We start from the raw sequence: 24170 nt of genomic DNA on the forward strand, positions 1-24170 counted from the left end.
CTAAACAATAACAACAATCAGTTCAGTTCAGTTCAGTCGCTCAGTCTTGTCCAACTCTTTGCAACCCCATGAATCGCAGCACGCCAGGCCTCCCTGTCCATCACCAACTCCCGGAGTTCACTCAGACTCACGTCCATTGAGTCGGTGATGCCATCCAGCCATCTCATCCTCTGTCACCCCCTTCTTGTCCTGCCCTCAATCCCTCCCAGCATCAGAATCTTTTCCAATGAGTCAACTCTTCGCATGAGGTGACCAAAGTACTGGAGTTTAAGCTTTAGCATCTTTCCTTCCAAAGAAATCCCAGAAATCTGATCTCCTTCAGAATGGACTGGTTGCATCTCCTTGCAGTTCAAGGGACTCTCAAGAGTCTTCTCCAACACCACAGTTCAAAAGCATGAATTCTTTGGCGCTCAGCTTTCTTCATAGTCCAACTCTCACATTCATACATGACCACTGGAAAAACCATAGCCTTGACTAGATGGAACTTTGATGGCAAAGTAATGTTTCTGCTTTTCAATATGCTGTCTAAGTTGGTCATAACTTTCCTTCCAAGGAGTAAGTGTCTTTTAATTTCATGGCTGCAGTCACCATCTACAGTGATTTTGGAGCCCAAAAAAACAAAGTCTGACACTGTTTCCACTGTTTCCCCATCTATTTCCCATGAAGTGATGGGACCAGATGCCATGATCTTCATTTTCTGAATGTTGAGTTTTAAGCCAACTTTTTCACTTTCCTCTTTCACCTTCATCAAGAGGCTTTTTAGTTCTTCTTCACTTTCTGCCATAAAGGTGGTGTCATCTGCATATCTGAGGTTATTGATATTTCTCCTGGCAATCTTGATTCCAGCTTGTGCTTCTTCCAGCCCAGCATTTCTCATGATGTACTCTGCATAGAAGTTAAATAAGCAGGGTGACAATATACAGCCTTGACGTACTCCTTTTCCTATTTGGAACCAGTCTGTTGTTCCATGTCCAGTTCTAACTGTTGCTTCCTGACCTGCATACAAATTTCTCAAGGGACAGGTGAGGTGGTCTGGTATTCCCATCTCTTTCAGAATTTTCCAGTTTATTGTGATCCACACAGTTAAAGGTTTTGGCATAGTCAGTGAAGCAGAAATAGATGTTTTTCTGGAACTCTCTTGCTTTTTCGATGATCCAGTGGATGTTGGCAATTTGGTCTCTGGTTCCTCTGCCTTTTCTAAAACCAGCTTGAACATCTGGATGTTCATGGTTCACATATTGCTTTTGCCTGGCTTGGACAATTTTGAGCATTACTTTACTAGCATGTGAGATGAGTGCAATTGTGCGGTAGTTTGAGCGTTCTTTGGCATTGCCTTTCTTTGGGATTGGAATGCAAACTGACCTTTTCCAGTCCTGTGGCCACTGCTGACTTTTCCAAATTTGCTAGCATATTGAGTGAAGTACTTTCACAGCATCATCTTTCAGGATTTGAAATAGCTCCAGTGGAATTCCATCACCTCCACTAGCTTTGTTCATAGTGATGCTTTCTAAGGCCCACTTGACTTCACATTCCAGGATGTCTGGCTCAAGGTGAGTGATCACACCATCGTGATTATCTGGGTCATGAAGATCTTTTTTGTACAGTTCTTCTGTGTATTCTTGCCACCTCTTCTTAATATCTTCTGCTTCTGTTAGGTCCATAACATTTCTGTCCTTTATCGAGCCCATCTTTGCATGAAATGTCCCTTTGGTATCTCTAATTTTCTTGAAGAGATCTCTAGTCTTTCCCATTCTGTTGTTTTCCTCTATTTCTTTGCATTGATAGCTGAGGAAGGCTTTCTTATCTCTCCTTGCTATTGGAACTCTGCATTCAGATGCTTATATCTTTCCTTTTCTCCTTTGCTTTTCACTTCTATTCTTTTCACAGCTATTTGTAAGGCCTCCCCAGACAGCCATTTTGCTTTTTTGCATTTCTTTTCCATTCCATGGGGATGGTCTTGATCCCTGTCTCCTGTACAATGTCACGAACCTCAATCCATAGTTCATCAGGCAGTCTATCTATCAGATCTAGTCCCTTAAATCTATTTCTCACTTCCACTGTATAATTATAAGGGATTTGATTTAGGTCATACCTGAATGTCCTAGTGGTTTTCCCTGCTGCTGCTGCTGCTGTTAAGTCACTTCAGTCATGTCCAACTCTGTGCGACCCCATAGATGGCAGCCCACCAGGCTCCGCCATCCCTGGGATTCTCCAGGCAAGAACACTGGAGTGGGTTGCCATTTCCTTCTCCAATGCATGACAGTGAAAAGTGAAAGTGAAGTCGCTCAGTCATGCCCAACCCTCAGCGACCCCATGGACTGCAGCCTTCCAGGCTCCTCTGTCCGTGGGATTTTTCCAGGCAAGAGTACTGGAGTGGGGTGCCATTGCCTTCTCCAGTGGTTTTCCCTACTTTCTTCAATTTAAGTCTGAATTTGGCAATAAGGAGTTCATGATCTGAGCCACAGTCAGCTCCTGGTCTTGTTTTTGTTGACTGTAAAGAGCTTCTCCATCTTTGGCTGCAAAGAATATAATCAATCTGATTTCGGTGTTGACCATCTGGTGATGTCCATGTGTAGAGTCTTCTCTTGTGTTTTTGGAAGAGGGTGTTTGACCAGTGCATTTTCTTGGCAAAACTCTATTAGTCTTTGCCCTGCTTCATTGCATATTCCAAGGCCAAATTTGCCTGTTATTCCAGGTGTTTCTTGACTTCCTACTTTTTCATTCCAGTCCCCTATAGTGAAAAGGACATCTTTTTTGGGTGTTAGTTCTAAAAGCTCTTGTAGGTCTTCATAGAACCGTCCAACTTCAGCTTCTTCAGCGTTACTGGTTGGGGCATAGACTTGGATTACTGTGATATTGAATGGTTTGCCTTGGAAACGAACAGAGATCATTCTGTCGTTTTTGAGATTGCATCCAAGTACTGCATTTTGAACTCTTTTGTTGACCATGATGGCTACTCCACTTCTTCTGAGGAATTCCTGCCCACAGTAGTAGACATAATGGTCATCTGAGTTAAATTCACCCATTCCAGTCCATTTTAGTTCGCTGATTACTAGAATGTCAACGTTCACTCTTGCCATCTCCTGTTTGACCACTTCCAATTTGCCTTGATTCATGGACCTGACATTCCAGGTTCCTATACATTATTGCTCTTTACAGCATCGGACCTTGCTTCCATCACCAGTCACATCCACAACTGGGTATTGTTTTTGCTTTTGCTCCATCCCTTCATTCTTTCTGGAGTTACTTCTCCACTGATCTCCAGTAGCATATTGAGCACCTACTGACCTGGGGAGTTCCTCTTTCAGTATCCTCTCATTTTGCCTTTTCATACAGTTCATGGGGTTCTCAAGGCAAGAATACTGAAGTGGTTTGCCATTCCCTTCTCCAGTGGACCACATTCTGTCAGACTTCTCCACCATGACCCACCTGTCTTGGGTGGCCCCATGGGCATGGCTTAGTTTCATTGAGTTAGACAAGGCTGTGCTCCTAGTGTGATTAGATTGACTAGTTTTCTGTGATTATGGTTTCAGTGTGTCTGCCCTCTGATGCCCTCTTGCAACACCTACCATCTTACTTGGGTTTCTCTTACCTTGGATATGGGGTATCTCTTCACGGCTGCTCCAGCAAAGCGCAGCCACTGCTCCTTACCTTGGACAAGGGGTATCTCCTCACTGCTGCCCCCACTTCTGACCTTGAACGTGGAATAGCTCCTCTAGGCCCTCCTGTGCCCGCACAGCCACCACTCCTTGGAGGTGGGGTTGCTCCTCCTGGGTGCTGCCCCTGGCCTCGGGCGTGGGGTAGGTCCTCCCGGCCCCTGCCCCTGGCCTCCGGCGCAGGCGGCTGCAACCGGCGCATTTAGCACGGGTGGCTACCCCACGTCCGAGGTCAGAGGCAAAAGCCGGGAGGACCCCATGCCCAAGAGGAGGCAGCCAAGAGGAGTACCCCACGTCCGAGGTCAGGGTCAGTGGCCAAGAGTGCCAGGCTGCGACGCGCAGGAACAGCCAACAGGAGCTACCCCATGTCTGAGGTCAGGGGCGGCGGCTGGGAGGAGCTACCCTGCATCCGAGGTCAGGGTCCAAGACCAGGAGGAGTTACCCCACGTCCGAGATCAGGGGCAGCAGCCGAGAGGAGCAATAACAACAATACATATACCTTAAAGTAACAAATTGTTTTATATTTTAAGTTAATATTAGAGTATTCTTGAAGTTTAAAAACTTTTCATTTGGCCTAGAAAAGTATAGATTAAGTATCTTTTTTAATTTACAGAGTACTCTTAATCCCTCAACCCAAGCAACACAAAGTTGAATAGACTCAAAGTTGAATATCTACCTCCTCCTTTGGAGGAGGAGGTAGATACCACCAAGAGTTGTTTAATGGTCTCTGTACAGAAGGACAAGAATTTTCTGGAAACATAACTTGAAAATCACCATGGACATACTTTTTAACCCTCTTTTATACACAAGATGCTCCAAAAGTTATATTTATTCCCGGAGATTTAAAATAATAAATATATATAGAAAATAGACCTTTATTTCAATTCTCTTTTTTGTAATTCCTGACTGTCTATAGTACTGATGTACCCAATGCATTGTAGAAATGGGCAACTAATTTGAACTTCTCCCTGGTGACACTAGAATTCACAGCATTCTTTGGGCAAATGTCAGTTTTGCTTAGAGATATAGATGGAAGTTTTTAATAAGTCCATTGTACCCAACAACACCTCTAGCCATGACCCATTACAGTAAGGTTTCTTTAGACATGATCCATTACAATCCTATTCATTGTGTTTCTTTGTTTCAAAATGAAAAGAGATGTTAGAAACTGTTCTGAGAAAATGTTTCTAAATCTTTCACTTTACCGATAATGCTTGGAAAACATGTAGAAGAGGAGTTAAAACTTTGAAGGAGATGTAAGGCAGTACATTGGGGAATAGAGTAACCAGACGGTTGCTTTTGAGTGTCTCATGTTGGGAGCACACCCTGGAGGGCACTGTGGTGACAGTCGAATATTAAGATTCACAACCAAGCTACTTCTCTGTTTGCTCATTTTCATGTTGAACAGATCAGAATGTGTCTGGCATCAGGGGCAAGTTAGAGAGAAAGCAGCAACTTCTCAGATAACAACTGTGCTACCTTTTCTCTGAGAACTATTCTGTCCTGGGATCATTTATTCAGTTTGCTCCATAGGGAAAAAGAAGTGAAGTGAGGGAATATAACCAGTAAATAGAATTGCCTGTGGAATAATTTTCTGTAATCATTGCTCATGAGATCTTTGGACCAGTAATCAATAATCCAGTGCTTAGAGATGGTACAATGTGGTTATGTTTAAGAGATACTAGCTACTCAGAACCCACCTGGATATCAGGCAGAAAGGGAAAGAGAGCAGAAGGATTAGACACAAGGCTTGGCTGCAGCTGCATAATAACTCAGTGATCAGCTGTGGTTAAAAAAAAAAAGAAAAATTAAAAGCATGCAACAGTTTAATTGAATTTCAGCACAATTTAATTAAATTTAATTTAAATACATTTAGGTTTTGCAAGGTAGGCTCTAACACTGGGCTTTAAAGCCTGTATTGCTCTTTAAAAGCTAAAGTAGTGAAGAAAATGAAAGTTGCTCAGTCGTGTCAACTCTTTGGTACCCCGTAGACTATACAGTCCGTGGAATCTCCAGGCTAGAATACTGGGAGTGGGTAGCCATTCCCTTCTCCAGGGGATCTTCCCAACCCAGGATTGAACCCAGGTCTCCTGCATTGCAGGTGGATTCTTTACCAGCTGAGCCACCAGGGAAGCCCAAGAATACTAGAGTGGATAGCCTATCCATTCTCCAGAGGATCGTCCTGACCCAGGAATTGAACCGGGTCTCCTGCATTGCAGGTAGATTCTTTACCAGCTGAGCTACCAACATTGCAAGTAAATCAAGATTTTCCTCTAAATTACATGAAATGAACCCTGGAGAAGGAAATGGCAACCCACTCCAGTATTCTTGCCTGGAAAATCCATAGACAGAGGAGCCTGGAGGACTACAGTCTATGGGGTTGCAAAGAGTCAGACACAACTGAGCAATTAACACTTTCACTTTCACATGAAATGAAAACATAAAAATCCTACTTTAGCCTACTTATCCTAAATTGTTTCCAAAAAATCAAGATTTGTTTTCTTTTCATAGATGACTAAAGGGAGTGGATAGAGAAGTGCCCACCAGCACTTGCACATGATAGCAGAACAGACCTCTCATTAGGCTTTCAGTCCACAGAATCATAGTTGCTGAAGTACTAGTCCTCTGCTGATTCATTCACATATAGATTCTTCATCTGAGCTTTCAAACTCCATCATCATTCTTTAAAAAAACTTCTGTCTTCTCACTGGCAAGTTATCTGTCCAACTAATAAAGGCTTTAACTCTACCTGAATTGAATTCTCATCTAAATATAACTCAACAAAATTGTCTGAGGAAACTCCACTTTTCTATGTGATAATGTATATTTTTATATTAATGAGAAACTGAGAAACATGCTTCTTCACTTCATTCAACAATAGTTTTTGAAGGACTACAATGTGCCAGGCACTGTGGATACACAGTGACAACTCAGGTCATGGTCCCTACCCTCATGATGCTTATAGCCTAGTAGGTGAAACAAGTATTAAAAATAATGTTGCAAACAATCAACAAATTGTGATTATAACATGAAAAACCAACGGGAAGGACAAGGTGCAATGGCAAATCCCCACTGCCATAGGATAGAGTCCCAACTCCATATGGCAGTCTTCCAAGGTGATGCCACTGGTAAAGAACATGCCTACCAGTGCAGGAGACTTAAGAGACATGGGATTAGTCCCTGGGTAGGGAAGATTCCCTGGAGGAGGGCATGGCAACCCACTCCAGTATTCTGGCCTGGAGAATCCCATAGACACAGAAGGAGCCTGGCTGGCTACAGTACATAGGGTCGCACAGAGTTGAACACGACTGAAGCAACTTAGCACAGATGCATACAATAACTCTAATAATGTCTAATAGGCTTTGTCATCTCTGAATGTTTATTTAACTAATGAATGAATACATCTAAATCACCAAATTGAAATGGACTTCCCTGGTGGCTCAGACAGTAAAGAATCCATCTGCAATGCAGGAGACCCGAGTTCAATCCCTGGGTCAGGAAGAACCCCTGGAGAAGGGAATGGCTAGCCAGTCCATAATTCTTGCCTGGAGAATTCCAAAGACAGAGGAGCCTGGCAGGTTACAGTCCATGGGGTTGCAAAGACTAGTACTTTCACTTCACTTAGTATGGCAAGCATAGTCCCTCATAGGCTCGCCTTAATTACTTGTATAGGTTTATCTTCCATGTGTTTTAACCACTGATACCATTTTACTCACCATTGTGAAATCCACCACCCTCTCTTACCTCTTTGCCTTTACTTATGTGGCAGAAGTTTTACCAACATCTCCACTTATCAAAGCCCTTCTCAACCATCAGGGGCCACAGACAGATATCACCTCCCATACAAAACCTTTATTACTGCCTTGAAACCCAGTTTGGTTCTGTTCTCCACTCTCCTATAAGTCTTTGCTTGTACCTCTGTCTGTAGCCTTTACTCTAGTTTTTCAGCAAATATGTCTTGAGCTCCTAATCTATAACACCTTTACCACTAGGTACTGATTTCATGCTGCTATGTAGTGTCATCACATACAGTGCATATTACCTCTACCTCAAATTGTGAATTGTAAGCTCATTATTCATCTCAGTATCTCCTGTCAGTGCTTGGAACCTAGTAGCTGTACAATAAAGGTTCTATTGAACTGGATTTTCCTCATACAAATCATACTATGACAGTAGTTTTTTATAGAAATTACTTTCCATCTGAAAGATTATACTTCCTTAGATGTGTTTATGCTGTGTTTTTAAAAAATGGTATCTGCTGACAATGTACCTAACAATAAATCTTATTTAAAATTTCAACTGGAGAGAACAAGATGGTGAGGAGTAGGTGGATGTGGAACACATCTCTCTCCACGGATATATCAGGAATACACCTTCAGACACAGAAGTGCATGCAGAACACCAGCTGAGAGCAGACAGGAGTACCTGATCAGTGGAAAAGATTATATAAAACCACGCCAAGCTCAGTAGGATGAAGAAACTAGGGGAAAAAACAGGAGTGTTAGTAGCACTGGACTTGCACTTCTTGTGTAGGGGAACTGAAGCGATGGTCCTATCCCTACATCAAGGCAATTATCTAAGTCAGAGGAGAAGCATTTAAGGCTGAGACTGAAACAGCTGATCTGTGGCAGTCTAAATGGAATGAGAATCAGATAGTCCTTGCTGCAGCCATACACATCCCAAACAGGAATGCTGGTCCCCTGGAAGGTGCAGCGGCTGGGAGCTGGGGTTTAGAAATTGTGGAGCAATCCCAGAGCAAGGGATACTGTTGACTGCAGAGAGACAGATCGAGGGGATGTGAGGGAGGAGATCGTGGTGGGAAATGCCAGTGGAGGAAAACCAGGCAGCCATGGAAGCAAGGCAATAATGCTGAGTCACACGTAGGGGGTGGAGCCATCACCATAGCCTCTCTCCCCACTTGCCAGCATCAGCAGCTGAACAATACAGACGCTGGCCCATCAAACACCTGACGCACTGAACTACAAAGTAGGACCCCACCCAGGTGCAGAACTAGAGTAGGACCCCACCCAGGGTGCCCCTGTAAGTACCTGACACACCAATCTACACAGTAGGACCCCAGCTAGGGGGCCCTTCTATGTGCCAAATAACACAGAAGGACCCCAGGCAAGGGAACCCACTAAACGCCTGAATGGGTGGAGCTATGGAGAAAGACTGGCCAAAGAGACCTTCTGATCGCCAGCTACAAGAGGCTCAAAAAAAGACCCTGATAGGGCCATAACTCCTGCAGCGGAGGCAGTCTGTGTCCCTACACACTTGGCACTGCCAGGGTCCCTGCAAGGCAAACAGCTGCGCCACCTTCACACTCAACTCTCAGTGGGGCAGAGCTGCCACAGGCCAAAAAAGTCTTTCATCTATGCGCGCAGGGTCACTTCGGTCCTGTCCGAGTCTTTGAGACCCTGTAGACTGTGATCTGCCAGGCTTCTCTGTCAGGGAGGGGGATTCTCCAGGCAAGAATACTGGAGCATATTGGCCAATACTGGTTGCCATACCCTTCTAGAGCACTATATTTCCTGCTGCCCTAACTGCCAACTTCCCTGGGTACCTGTTGCTGTCAGAACCCCTGCAACCCAAGCAGCTGCACCACCTCCACCTGGCCCTCACAGGGACAAATCCAAGTCCTCCAGGGCAGCCTCAAGAACAAACCTCAGTGGATGACCCACGTGTAGAGGTGGAAATAAAACCACAACTGAAACACACGGGCAGTGTGGCTAAGGAAGACCCAAAACCTTCCCACCAGCTGTGCAAGCTACAGATTAAATCCACACAATCAACTAGGCAGACTCTGTATCTATGGAATATATAAAAGGTCATTTAGAGCTTCCACAAAAGAAAACGCACTAGTTCTGATAGCTGTGGACATTGGAGGCAAGAACACACAGGACTAGGACCAGAATCTGAGTTGAATCTGAGTTGCTTTGCCCAAAGCAGGTCCAGAGATCAGCACAGTGTTGGAGGGCATCCTAGGGAGGTAAGGTAGACTGTGACTCCCAGCAAGGGTAAAGACCCTGACAGCAGTGACTCAAGAAAAACATTTATTATTCTTATGTTTTGACTTGTTCTGTAGAATCTTTTGGACTTTTTTCTTTTTGTTTCCTTTTTTGAACCCCCTCTGTTGTAGTTGTCTGTTTTATTGGCACTATGAAATCCAATTAAGCTTTTGAGATTTTTTTTCACAGTCACATTTTTTTATTGTTATAAACCTCTGCCTCTATGTTGGGCTTTTGCCGTTCTGTGGAGTTTTCCTATTTTTTTTCTTTTTTAATTTTTTAAAACTATTATTATTTTTTCTACATTTATTCCTTTGTTTGCTTTTCCTACTGTTCTTTTCCCCTTGTTAATCTTTAACATATATAAATCTTTTTTATCTACCTCTATTTAACTTTGCATATATATTTTTTTCTTTCTCTCCTTTCTGCTCAACATATTTGTTAGTTTTATTTTCATTGCTTTATTCCCCAATTGGCACTTTGCTTTAGTTTTGTTTTCCAGTTTGTGCTTTAGTTAGTTTTGTTCTGGTAGATATAATTTTTGATTTCCTTTATTTGCTGGGTCAATCGACTGTACTTTATTTTTGTTGGGCTGTTTTGATTTTGCTTATAGATGTATATGTATATATTCAGTCACACTTTTTATTGTTGTTATAAACCTCTGCCTCTACATTGGGCTTTTGAAGTTCAGTGGAGTTTTCCTTTCCTTTTTTTTTTTTCTGTTTTGTTTTTGTTTTGTTTTCTTTTTTCCTTTTTTAATAATTTTAATTTTTAATTTTTTTAAACCTATTATATTTTCTCTACATTTATTCCTTTGTTTGCCCTTCCTACTGTTCTTTTCCCCTTGCAGTTAATCTTTAATAAGTATAAATCTTCATCTACCTCTGTTTAACTTTGCATATCTATTCTTTCTTTTTTTTCTTTCTTTCCTCTCAACATATTTATTAGTTTTGTTTTCATAGCTTTATTCCTCATTTGGCACCTTGCTTTAGTTTTTCTTTTTTTTTTTTTTGAGTTTGTGCTTTAGTTAGTTTTGTTCTTAACTGGTAAATATAATTTTTTATTTCCTTTGTTTGCTGGATAAATCAACTGTACTTTATTTTTGTTGGACAGTTTTGACTTTGCTCATGGGTATATATATGTGTGTGTGTGTGTGTGTGTATGTATTCCATTATCTTAATTATTATTTGCCTGATTTTGTAACTGCCATTTGTCTGGGGTTCATCTTTGGTTTCTCATTTTTGGATATTTGTTTTAATTTCACTTAATGCCATTAAAAAACCACTTGTGGAATCTTCTTTTCTGACCAGAGACCAAGCCCTGAGCCTTTGAAGTGGAAGCACTGACTCCAAAACCTTAGACTACCAGGGAACTAACCCTAAGGAGTATCAAATAGTGAGAACTCACACAAACAAACCCCTTGAATACAAGACCCAGCATCACCCAACCACCAGTAGCACCCTGTGCAGGACACCTCATCTAAGCAACAAACAAAAAAATAATATAAACCCAATCATCAGCAGAGAGGATTACCACCTCACTCAGCCTTGCCCATCAGAGGGAAAAAACAAACAAAAACTCAGCACAAATCTCACCCTATAAGAAGCTTATACAAACCACTGAATCAACCTTAGGATGGCAGAAACCAAAAGGAAGAAAAAATTAAACCTTCTTGAAGGAAAGAATTCAACTTTCCATGAAGCCTTGGAAAAGGAGACCTCAAACACAATAAGTTAATAATAATGAAAAGGCAGAGAAATACTATACAAATGAAGGAACAAACTAGAAACGAGAAGTACAAATAAAAGAAGAGGAAATAGGCTAACTACTTGAAAAAGAATTCAGAATAATGATAGTAAAGATCAAAAATATTGAAAACAAAATGGAGAAAATGCAAGAATCAATTAACAAAGACCTAGAAGAATTAAAGAATAAACATACAAAGACAAACAATACAATTACTGAAATCAAAACTACTTTAGAAGGAATAAGTAGCAGAATATCTGAAGCAGAAGAATGAATCAGTAAGCTGGAATATAAAATGGTAGAAATAAATTCTGAAGAGCAAAATAAAGTAAAAAGAATGAAAAGAACTGAGGATAGTCTCAGAGACCTCTGGGACAATATCAAATGCACCAACACTTGAATTATAGGGGTCCCAGAAGAGGAAGAGAAAAAGAAAGGGTATGAGAAAATTTTTGAAGAAATTATAGTTGAAAATTTCCCCAACATGGAAAAGGAAATAGTCATTCAAGTCCAAGAGACACAAAGAGTCCCATACAGGATAAACCCAAGGAGAAACATGCCAAGACACATACTAATCAAACTAACAAAGACTAAATACAAAAGAAAGAATATTAAAAGCAGCACAGAAGCAACAAGTAACATACAAGGGAAACCCCATATTCTTAAGAGCTGATTTTTCAGCAGAAACTCTGCAGGCCAGAAAGGAATGACAGGATATATTTAAAGTACTGAAAGGGAAAAATCTTACAACCAAGATTACTGTACCCAGCAAAATTCTCATTTAAAACTGATGGAGAAAGAAAAAGCTTTTCAGAGAAGCAAAAGTTAAGAGAATTCAGTATGACCACACCAGCTTAACAACAAATGTTAAAGGGACTTATATAGTCAAGAAATACAGCAGAAGAAAAAAGATCTACAAAATCAACCCCAAACAATTAAAAAAATGGCAACAGGAATATATATCAGTAATTACTTTAAATGTAAATGGATTAAATGCTCCAACCAAAAGACACAGAATGGCTTAATGGATACAAAACATGACTCATATATATGCTGTCTACAAGAAACCCACTTTAGGCCTAAAGACACATACAGATTGAAAATCAGAGGATGGAAAAATATATTCCATGAAAATGGGAAGCAAAAGAAAGCTGGAGTAGCAATCCTTATATCAACAAAATAGACCTTAAAATAAAGAAGATTACAAGCAATAAGGAAGGACACTACATAGTGATCAAGGTATCAATCCAAGAGGAAGACATAACAATTGAAAATATTCACCCAACATAGGAGCACCTCAATACATAAGACAAAGACTAACAGACATAAAAGGAGAAATTAACAATAACTCAATAATAGTAGGAGACTTTAATACCCCACTCACACCAATGGACAGTTCATCAAAACAGAAAATTAATAAGAAAACAAAAGTCTTAAATGATACATTAGATGAAATGGATGTCATTGATATCTTCAGGACATTCCATCCAAATGCAGAAGAATACACCTTCTCAAGTGCACATGGAACATTCCCCAGGACAGACCACATCTTGGGTCACAAATCAAGCCTCAGTAAATTTAAGAATATTGAAAGTGCATCAAGCATCTTCTCTGACCACAATACTATGAGACTAGATATCAATTACAAGAAAAAAAGTGTAAGAAACACAAACACATGGAGATCAAACAACACATTCCTAAATAACCAACAGATTACTGTAGAAATCAAAAGGGAAATCAAAAAATTTCTAGAAACAAATGACAATAAACACATGATAACTCAAAAACTATGGGATGCAGCAAAAGCAGTTCTAAGAGGGAAGTTTATAGCAATACAATCCTACCTCAAGAAACAAGAAAAACATTGAATAGACAACCTAACTTTACACCTAAAACAACTGGAAAAAGAAGAACAGAAAAATCCCAAAATTAGTAGAAGGAAAGAAATCATAAAGATCCAAGCAGAAATAATGGAAAAAGAAATGAAAGAAACCGTAGTAAAGATTAATAAAACTAAAAGCTGGTTTTTTGAGATGATAAACAAAGTTGACAAACCATTAACCAGACTCATCAAGAAAAAAAGAGAAGAAGCAAACAACACAATTAAAAATGAAAAAGGATAGGTTACAACAGACAATGCAGAAATACAAAGGATTATAAAAGACTGTTATGAACATCTATATGGCAATAAAATAGACAACCTGGAAGAAATGGACAGATTGTTAGAATATTTTGATCTTCCAAGACTGAACCAGGAAGAAATAGAAATTATGAACAACCCAATTACAAGCACTGAAATTGAAGCTGTGATCAAAAATCTCCCAAAAAACAAAAACCCAGAACCAGATGGCTTCACAGGAGAACTCTATCAAATAGAGAAGAGCTAATGCCTATCCTTCTAATACTCTTTCCAAAAATTGCAAAGGAAGAAACACTTCCAAACTTGTTCTATGAGGCCACCATCACCCTAAAACCAAAACCAGACAAAGACAACACACACACACACACAAAAACTACAGGCCAATATCACTGATGAACAAGATGAAAAAATCCTCAAAAAATTTTAACAAACAGAATTCAGCAAAACATCAAAAAGTTCATACTCCATGATCAAGCTGGGTTTATTCCAGGGATGCAAAGGTTCTTCAATATACACAAATCAATCAATGTGATACACCATATTAACAAATTGAAAGATAAAAACCATACGACCATCTCAATAGATACAGAAAAAGCCTTTGACAAATTCAGCACCAATTTATTAAAACTCTTCAAAAAATGGGCATAGAAGGAACCTACCTCAACATAGTAAAGGCCGTATATGATAAGCCTACAGCAAACATTATTCTCAATAGTGAAAAGCTGAAAGCACTCCCCCTAAGATCAGAAACAAGACAAAGGTGTCCACTTTTGTCACTATTGTTCTACTTAGTTCTGAAGTCCTAGCTACAGCTATCAGAGAAGAAAAAGAAATGAATCCAGATCAGAAAATAAATAAAGCTCTCACTGTTTGCAGATGACAAGATACTGTACATAGAAAACCCTAATGAAAGTAGCTGAAAATTACTAGAGCTAATCAGTGAATTTAGCAAAGGATACAAAATCAATGCACAGAAATCATTTGCATTTCTATATACTAACTGAAAAATCAGAAAAAGAAATTAAGAAATCAATCCCATTCACCATTGCAACAAAAATAACTAAATATCTAGGAATAAACTTACCAAAGGAGACGAAGTGTACACAGAAAATTATAAGACACTAATGAAAAAAATCAAAGGTGACATAAACAGATGGAGAGATGTTCCTTGTTCCTGGGTAGGAAGAATCAATATTGTGAAAATGACTATATTACCAAATGCAATCTACAGATTCATTGTGATCCCTATGAAATTACCAATGGCATTTTTCACAGAACTAGAACAAAATAGTTCATGATTCATATGGAAACACAAAAGACCCCAAATAACCAAAGCAGTCTTAAGAAAGAAGAATGGAGCTGGAGGAATCAACCTTCCTGACTTCAGATATACTACAAAGCTACAGTCATCAAGACATCATGCTACTGGTACTAAAACAGAAATATAAACCAATGGAACAAGATAGAAAGCAAATAAACCCATGCACCTATGGGTACCTTATTTTTGACAAAGTAGGCAAGAATATACAATGACACAAAGACAGCCTCTTCAATAAATGCTGGGAAAACTGGACAGCTACATATAAAAGAATGAAATTAGAACAGTTCCTAACACCATACACAAAGATAAACTCCAAATGGATTAAAGACCTAAATGTAAGACCAGAAACTATAAAAATCTTAGAGGAAAACAAAGGCAGAACAATTGATGACATAAATCGAAGCAAGTTCCTCTGTGACCCATCTCCTAGAGTAACAGAAATAAAAACAAAAGTAAACAAGTGGGACCTGATTAAACTTAAAAGCTTTTGCACAGCAAAGGAAACTATAAGCAAGGTGAAAAGACAACCCTCAGAATGGGAGTAAATAATAGCAAATGAAACAACTGACAAAGGATTAATTTCCAAAGTATACTAGCACCTCACACAACTCAATACCAGAAAAACAAACAACCCGATCAAAAAATGGGGAAAAGACCTAAACAGACATTTCTCCAAAGAAGACATACAGATGGCTAATAAGCACATGAAAAGATTCTCAACATTGTTCATTATTATAGAAATGCGAATCAAAACTACAATAAGATATCACCTCACACCAGTCAGAATGGCCATCATCAAAATGTCTACAAACAGTAAATGCTGGAAAGTGTGTGGAGAAAAGGGAATCCTCTTCCACTGTTGGTGGGAAAGTAAATTGATACAGCTACTATGCAAGACAGTTTGGAGATTCCTTAAAAAACTAGGAATAAAACCACCATATGACCCAGAAATCCCACTCCTAAGCATATACCCTGAGGAACCAAAATGAAAAAGACAACATGTATCCCTTTGTTCACTGCAGCACTATTTACAATACCTAAAACATGGAAGCTACCTAGATGTCCATAGACAGATGAATGGATAAGAAGTTATGGTGCATATACACAATGGAATATTACTCAGCCATAGAAAGGAGTACATTTGAGCCAGTAGTAATGAGGTGGATGAACCTAGAGCCTATTATACAGAGTGAAGTAAGTCAGAAAAGGAAAGATAAATATCGTATTCTAATGTATATATACGGAATCTGGGAAAATGGTACTGAAGAATTTATTTTCAGGGCAACAAGGAGAAACAGACATAGAGAATAGACTTATGGACATGGGGACAGGGGAGGAGAGGGTGAAATGTATGGAAAGAGTAACATGGAAACTTACATTACCATATGTAAAATAGATAGACAATGGGGATTTGCTCTATGGCTCGGGAAACTCAAACAGCAGCTCTGTATCAACCTAGCGGGTAGGATGGGGTGGGAGATGGGAGGGAGGTTCTAAAGGGAGGGGATATATGTATACCTATGGCTGATTCATGTTGAAGTTTGACAGAGAACAACAAAATTCTATAAAGCAATTATCCTTCAACAAAAAAAATTAAATTTAAAATTTCAACTGCATGAGAAATGGGATAGCATTTTTTTTTTAAATATCTAGCTACTGTAGTCAGTTCTCTCTGAAGAAACGTGTAAACACCTTATGATAATTTAGTTTATCACCTGCTGTCTAAATATACTTGATTTCCCATGGTATGTCTTATCAATTCTTCTCATAATATTTACTTAGTCATCATCTTTATTTTCTTCCAGAAATGATTTAAGAATTTTTTTCTGAAGGTGATAGACCCCAGATGAATACTTACATGCATTCAAAATATCAATCATGTTAACTGCATATAAACGCATAATCAATTAAATTGACCATTCGCACTTGTCCAAACTGGTCTCAAAGCTGGCTTGAAAAACTAGAGTGATTATGCTACACTTGAGTTATTTCAGTCACATAAATCACTTCTGAATTTCAAGTAGAGTTAGCAGGAGTTTTTCTTTCTTTCATCTATTTTTTTTCTCCAAAAATATTTTGACTGTCTTACTTTCTGGAGTTGTATTTCAAGCATATTTTTCTGCTTCACAGATTTGGATTTGTCCTTAAACCCAAGCGGGGAGGTGACTAAGCAGATTGGCGATGCTCTGCCTGTGTCATGCACAATATCTGCCAGTAGGAATGCAACTGTGGTGTGGATGAAAGTAAGTATTCTTGGTAATGTTCCACTTTTGGACTGACTCCTTTTAGGCTTCTCTTGTATATTCATGTGTAATATGTTTATACACAAAAACTCATACTCTCTTTTTTTATATATAATAATAAAGATTACTACAATAAAATTTAGAGGTACTCAACATCACTATGGCATCCATAATTGTTGCTCTGAAACTTAGTTTGGGGCATTAATTTAATTATGTGTATTTACTAAATAATTATACACATGCATATGGACACACACGCATATACAGTTATATATTTTAGCAATTTCCAGTGTGTTTTAACCCATAATGTTGTTAACAGTGTGTTTATAACAACCCTGTGAAATATGCAAGAAAATGGTTAGTTCCCTACATTATTTCAAAGAACTTGAAGTGAGAGAAATCGGAGAGCTCATAGGTGACAGAGTAGAGGCTCAGGCTCAGGCCTTACCCAGCATAAACACCACTATAGTTACATAACCTTCTGCCTTTCTGGAGACTGACCTTAAGTGTTTGAATGTGGGTTCCATGAATTAGTAGCTCCTTGATGGTAGTGATCTTTTTTCACCCCTGGGCCGTAGTAGAACACCTGGAACATACTAAGAGCTTAGTCTGTATTTCCTGAGTGTTTCAGTTCAGTTTAGTTCTGTCGCTCAGTTGTGTCCGACTCTTTGCGACCCCATGGACTGCAGTATGCCAGGCTTCCCTGTCCATCGCCGACTCCTGGAGCCTGCTCAAACTCATGACCATTGAGTCGGTGATGCCATCCAACCATCTCATCCTCTGTTGTCCCCTTCTTCTCCCCTCTTCAGTCTTTCCCAGCATCAGGGTCTTTTCAAATGAGTCAGTTCTTCACATCAGATGGCCAAAGCATTGGAGCTTCAGCTTCAGAATCAGTCCTTCCAATGAATATTCAGGCCTGATTTCCTTTACAGTTCACTGGTTGGATCTCCATGTAGTCCAAGGGACCCTCAAGAGCCTTCTCCAACACTACAGTTCAAAAGCGTCAATTCTTTGGTGCTCAGCTTTCTTTATGGTCCAACTCTCACATCCATACATGACTACTAGCTTTGACTAGATGAACCTTTGTCAGCAAAATAATGTCTCTGCTTTTTAATATGCTGTCCTGAGCGCTAATGTTCTTGTTATCATCTGAAATGTAGGTCATTATCTGGGGACCCAAGCATTGCTGTTATCTTTTTAGAGTGAGATTAGTAGGATTGGAAATTGGTGATTTGAGATAAGGTTATTAACTAAGGTTATCAACATAGATAAGGTTATCACCAGGACTTCCCTGGTGGCTCAGATGGTAAAGTGTCTGCCTACAATCTGGGAGACCTGGGTTCAATCCCTGTGTCAAGGCAATGGCAACCCACTCCAGTTCTCTTGCCTGGAAAATCCCATGGATGGAGGAGCCTGGTAGGCTATAGTAACATAGTAACATATAGTAACATAGTTGTTACTATGTTCCCTCCACTCAAATCCTTAACTAGTATACACCCTGTCTGTTTATTCCTGTAATGTGACATGTAGCAGAAGCACTTAAGCAGTATTGAGTTGACAAAAACACATCAAACCACTTAAAATAGGGGTTGACAAGAATTATCTTTGTAAAAAGTTGTGGGAAGTATATTGCTCCAGTTTCTTTTAGATGAAAATGTAAATTATTTTCTATTGGTTTTTGATCTCTTTTCATGCCAGATCCTCTGTTACTTGTTATCTTAACTCTTAAAACTCAGTTTATTATTTCATTTTCTCTTAAACACAGCCTCATCACAACATTTCATTTGCTCAGATAGTTAAAATGTCACTCCATAGACTGAATACTTAACATGATGTGTTTGTGGTAGTTAATGGTCAAAGGGCTTGATAGGTTTTTGGTATATGAACACTCATGGTGTGTTTTACTCAGAACTAGAGAAGCTAAGTTTACTTGGTTAAACCAGTTTCCACAGAAGCTGCAGTTACTGTTGTTGATTAAATAACTCATATCAGTAGTGCTGATCAATGTTGCCTGCCTGTTGGTAAGTTGATGGAAATGGAAAAAAAATTATAGTGTACAAAGACCATATAATCTTAAGATTGTGTTTGGTTGCCTTAGGAGCATTTCAATTCCTGGTAAATAGTATTATTTTCTATATATAAAATTATTTTCAAAGTTAAATGTTGCATTTTATTTGTTCATAGAAATTTTAGTATAGTAAGCCATTTAAAAGTTTTCTTTAAAAAACATTTTTGTCTTAATTGTTCTGTAATAGATTCCATGTCTTGATAACTGTCTTTAATATGGTAAGATTACTACCCTATTTACAAGTAAGGAAGCTGAATCTCAGAAGTTTATGAACTTGTTCCAAATATAAATTCAGTAAATGGAAGAGTCTGAAATAAAACTCTGATTTGTCTAACTCTAAAAGTTCAGAGGAAAAAGGAAGTCTATTTGTGAAAGCATTTGAAGTTAAGAAAAGAAATTTTCATTAGACCCAGAAGAATAATTTCAGTCTTTATTATTATATAATAAATACATGGAGAGCTATAATTGTGCCATGTGACATAATTAACTTTTTATTTAATCAGGATAACGTCAAGCTTCGATCTAGCCCATCATTTTCTAGTCTTCATTATCAGGATGCTGGAAACTATGTCTGTGAAACAGCTCTGCAAGAGGTTGAAGGATTAAAGAAAAGAGAGTCGTTGACTCTAATTGTAGAAGGTAATAAAATACGTGAGCACCAATTCAAAATTTTCTTTGAGAATTTAATATCTGTTTCTTTTATGATCTCAGTTCAACATCTTATTTTAATTGTAATATTTTTAGGAAAACCTCAAATCAAAATGACAAAGAAAACTGATCCCAGTGGACTGTCTAAAACAATAATCTGCCATGTGGAAGGTTTTCCGAAGCCAGCTATACAGTGGACAATTACTGGCAGTGGAAGTGTTATAAACCAAGCAAGTATTTGTCTTCTTGTTGAGTGCTGTACTTGGTGCAGTGTAGGGTTTTATTTAGGTATCTAAACTGTAAGCTAACATTATCAACACGAAATTCACGCTATGTCCTCAGAGGAAGCTTTTGCTAACTTCTCCCAAAGGAAGACCGTAGCTCAAAGAGAAATTTAAAATCCTAGGGTCATGGAGCATGGAAGACTTATTTTGTTGTGGTCAGTATCTGGACAAATTAAGAGAGTACTATTGACATACGTATATGACCATGTATAAAATGGATATCTCATGGGAAGCTGCTATATAGCATAGGGTGCTCTGTGATGACCTAGAGGGGTGTCATAGGGTGGGGGGTGGGAGGAAGTCTCAAGTGGGGGGATATATGTATGCTTAAGGCTGATTCACATTGTTGTACCACAGCAACCAACACAGCATTGTAAAGCAATTATCCTCCAATTAAAAATAAATTTTAAAAATATATAAATTAGGTATTACCCCATGGTCACTAATTCCTGAAATTTGGGTGATTAAAACATTAAGGTATATATTACCTACATCCTGAACTTCCACATCTCAGTATAAGTGGCCTCACTTATACTTTGCTTACTTTTATGCACATTATGGGTCATTTCTTCTTGAGACTTGGCCCTGGGGAATGGTGAAGAACATAGTCACTGTGAACATATGGTCTGATCTGTGTGTACTGGGGCCAAAGTATGGCTAGCTAAATATATAGTATCTAGGATGATTTCTGCTGAACAAACTTGTATGTAAACCAAACAGTAATATTTGTACCTTTGTCACACCATTTTAGTTTGCAGTAGTAAAAGGCTAAGAATGTATGAACACTACCAATAATTTTCTCTTTGAAAAAAAAATATGAGAATCTGGCTTATCACAAACTGTTTAGATATGTAATCGCATTAAATTGCCAGTCAACTTGGGTTACTGACATACTGGTTAATTCCATTCTCTCCACAACAGTCTTCATGTCTCTCTTCTCAGTGGAGCCACTTAAAGATTCCTCAGGAATACCCCCATGAGCCATTTGATTATTTGAATCTTCTGTGTTCCCTCTTTCCCAGCTTTAGACTCAGTTGAAATCTGAGAAGGCATGCATAAACCAGAATCATAATTTAAAGTGTCCACCCTTTCTCTGTCTAGGGAAGGTGGGCTAGTGGTCCAGCTTATGTAGTCTAGTTTTGCGGAACTTGGTGAATTTTGGCTCTTTCAGCTATGGGTGATGCATGTTTACTTGCATAACTCAAGTATGGAATGTCCCTAAAGGAGTGGACACAAGCAAATGCTTCCTGATTTGGTTATATGTGATGGGACACACAAGCAAGAGAATATGCCTGAAGATGACAAAGAGGCTCTTGATTTCAGAATAAAGACCTGAATTGCTAACAATGTTTAGATCTCTTTTTTAGCATCAAAAATGACAGTTTCTATTCTACTCTATTCTTTTTTTTGCTCTCTAGTTCAATTTAATAATAATTATATCAAAAAAACCTTTTGTTTCTGGATAATGTAAACATAAAAAATAGAAAAATAAGTATCAGATAAGTGTTTAATGAAGAAAAAGGTACAAAGATTTAAAAGGTCAACCTAGAAATAGGCAAAGGCATTTTGTAGAGATAAAGTAATAAAAACAAAAAAAAGTCATATGAGAAAAGTCCAGTGAGAAAGTCATATGAAAAATACTGGTGGGAATTGGAAAAATAGCAGGTGAACTTACTATGAGGATAAAAAATAATAATCCATTCTTCATTGTCAAGGAGAAGGATTGATTCTGGCCCACTAGGTGATATGTTATTTTTCTTGTCCTAGGCTTGTGATGATCCAGCCATAATTTTTTTATTTGTTCCTTCCTCAATCACATGGTGAATCTATTATTTTACAACTGCTGATACCTCTGTCCCACCCCTATCCCAGGGACTCCATGATATCTCTAATCATGAAGCTCTCTCCTGTCCTCAAGGCCTTTACAATGCATTTGAGAAGAAAGCACATATAGAGCAATAGAGGACTAGAGGACGTGGTGTGTATAATATGTCTCAGAAAACAATGCAAGTACGTGCTTGCTTTAGTGGAGTTGGACTGAGAATCCAGAAGAGAGTAATGTGAATTGTCTCTTATGTTTGAAGAAATTAAATAGCAGTGGTTACCCTCATCACTAGTCACTGAAAAAGAACCCATCCTCTGTATTTAACTCAAATAAATTGAGAAAGAGAGTCTGGTTTTCCCATGAGAAAACCATACATACCTATGCACGTATGTATCATGGTTTAAAATAAAAGAATTCACCATTATAGTGGAGGGGAATGAGTTTTGTTGTTTAGTCCACAAGTCACGTCCAACTCTTTTGCAGACTGTAGTCCACCAGGCTCCTCTGTCCGTGAGATTGCCCAGGCAAGAATATAGGCAAGAATGCTGGAGTGGGTTACCATTTCCTTCTCCAGGGGATCGTCCTGATCCAGAGATTGAACCCACATCTCCTGCATACATCTCCTGCATTCCAGGCAGATTCTTTACTGCCAAGCCACCAGGGAAGCCCTAAACATAGGAGAGCAACCACCCAACTTAGGGCATGAACCTATCACCCTGGGATTAAGAGGTTCATGCTCTACTAACTGAGGATGTAGTTTACAAATAGAATTAAACTCATAAGTTTATTAGAAGAAAACTGGTGATGAGTTAATCTCTAATTATTTTGAGATAGGTACTATCATGCCAAAATATAAACTAACGAGCATCTATTGAAAAAGAACAGCTTAGTTTAATTATTAAAATTAATAATAGAAACATAAAGAGAAATCCAAGTATGGATTCACTATTCTTTTTCCTCTCTGATGTAGTTATAAACCTGAAATGGTCTCATCTATGAACTTACATATACCCTTGCATGCCAGATAATGCCGCAGAGCACCGCACCTATCTTGTTTCATTCAGTGTTACTCTTTCCTATGTTTTTAATTCATTTCCATTTCTAAAGCCATGTTCCTTTTCTTTTTCCAGACAGAGGAATCTCCGTATATCAATGGCAGGTATTATAGTAAAATTATCATTTCCCCTGAAGAGAATGTTACATTAACTTGCACAGCAGAAAACCAGCTGGAGAGAACAGTAAACTCCTTGAATGTCTCTGCTAGTGAGTATTTCCTTTCTGGCATTAAAAAAAGTAAGAAAATTTGAAGTTATTCTTCATTAGTTTAAAATCTTCAATTCCATCTTCCTGTACTGCATTATGGTAAGTTTTATTTATTTATTTTGCATTTGGTATCATCATCATAAGGTTCTTTTTTTTTTCTTCCTGGTGTCCATTCTTTACAATCCTTGTCTTGACAGTTAAATCATTTCATGTTTTATGGATCAGAGACTTTATCTTGTACAGGAATATTTCCAAGATCAACAGAGGATAAGGACTATGTTGCTCTTACTTAATCCATGTTTTGTGTTCAGATGATTCAAAGATTACCTGAAAACATTTCTCTAACAGTTTTAATTTTAGTAAATTTTTAATTCCCTTTAATCTATTATTTTTCATTTCAATTCTTTGTGGTATTTATCCTATTCTTATTTTGCAAAGGAATGCCACATGCGTAAAGTCACTCAGAAAATTGGTAGTAAAACTGATATCAGGAATCCAAAAATCTAGTTTCAAAAATTGATGCATTTGAATATCAAATTTGAATCATAGGTTAAAAAATCAAACAAATTAGATAATCTCAGAGAAAGTGAAAAAAAATCTGTCAATGCTGAAATCAAGGTAATGGATACCAATAGCTGCTTCTTTATTTAAGTTGAAGTTATCTCTCATCTTCAATTCTATAATTCTTTATTTTGCTGTGTTAGTCTTAAATCAGGGCTGGCCTAGACTGAGACTCAGATCTGGGCAGGATACCAACTGACTCTCCAAACTTTCATTCTTCAGTCAGTTGGAATTCTCTATGTGATTTTAGCAAGATAGAGATATACTGGCTAGGAATTAGCTGAAGCTAGGAGAAAATAATTTTCTAAAGATAATGGCCCTTAACAGAATATGACTGGAATATAAAAACCTTTTGGATTGACAGGAGAAAAGAGCCAAATGAATTTAACTCTAAAATAGGAGCATTG

At 38.5% G+C, this 24170-nt stretch overlaps 1 protein-coding gene across 2 annotated transcripts in view; it reads left to right on the forward strand.

Annotated features, from left to right (window-relative positions):
* ALCAM (activated leukocyte cell adhesion molecule) overlaps positions 1-24170 on the forward strand; it is a 225897-nt gene that overhangs the window by 182606 nt on the left and 19121 nt on the right. For both annotated transcript variants that reach the window (XM_070368771.1, XM_070368775.1), the window contains exons 9-12: positions 17002-17114; positions 19686-19821; positions 19927-20064; positions 23074-23202. In XM_070368771.1, coding sequence (XP_070224872.1) covers positions 17002-17114; positions 19686-19821; positions 19927-20064; positions 23074-23202 — 516 coding nt within the window. The remainder of the gene's footprint in view (positions 1-17001; positions 17115-19685; positions 19822-19926; positions 20065-23073; positions 23203-24170) is intronic.

The sequence above is a fragment of the Bos mutus genome, chromosome 1, assembly GCF_027580195.1.
Source record: "Bos mutus isolate GX-2022 chromosome 1, NWIPB_WYAK_1.1, whole genome shotgun sequence".
Lineage (NCBI taxonomy): Eukaryota > Metazoa > Chordata > Mammalia > Artiodactyla > Bovidae > Bos > Bos mutus.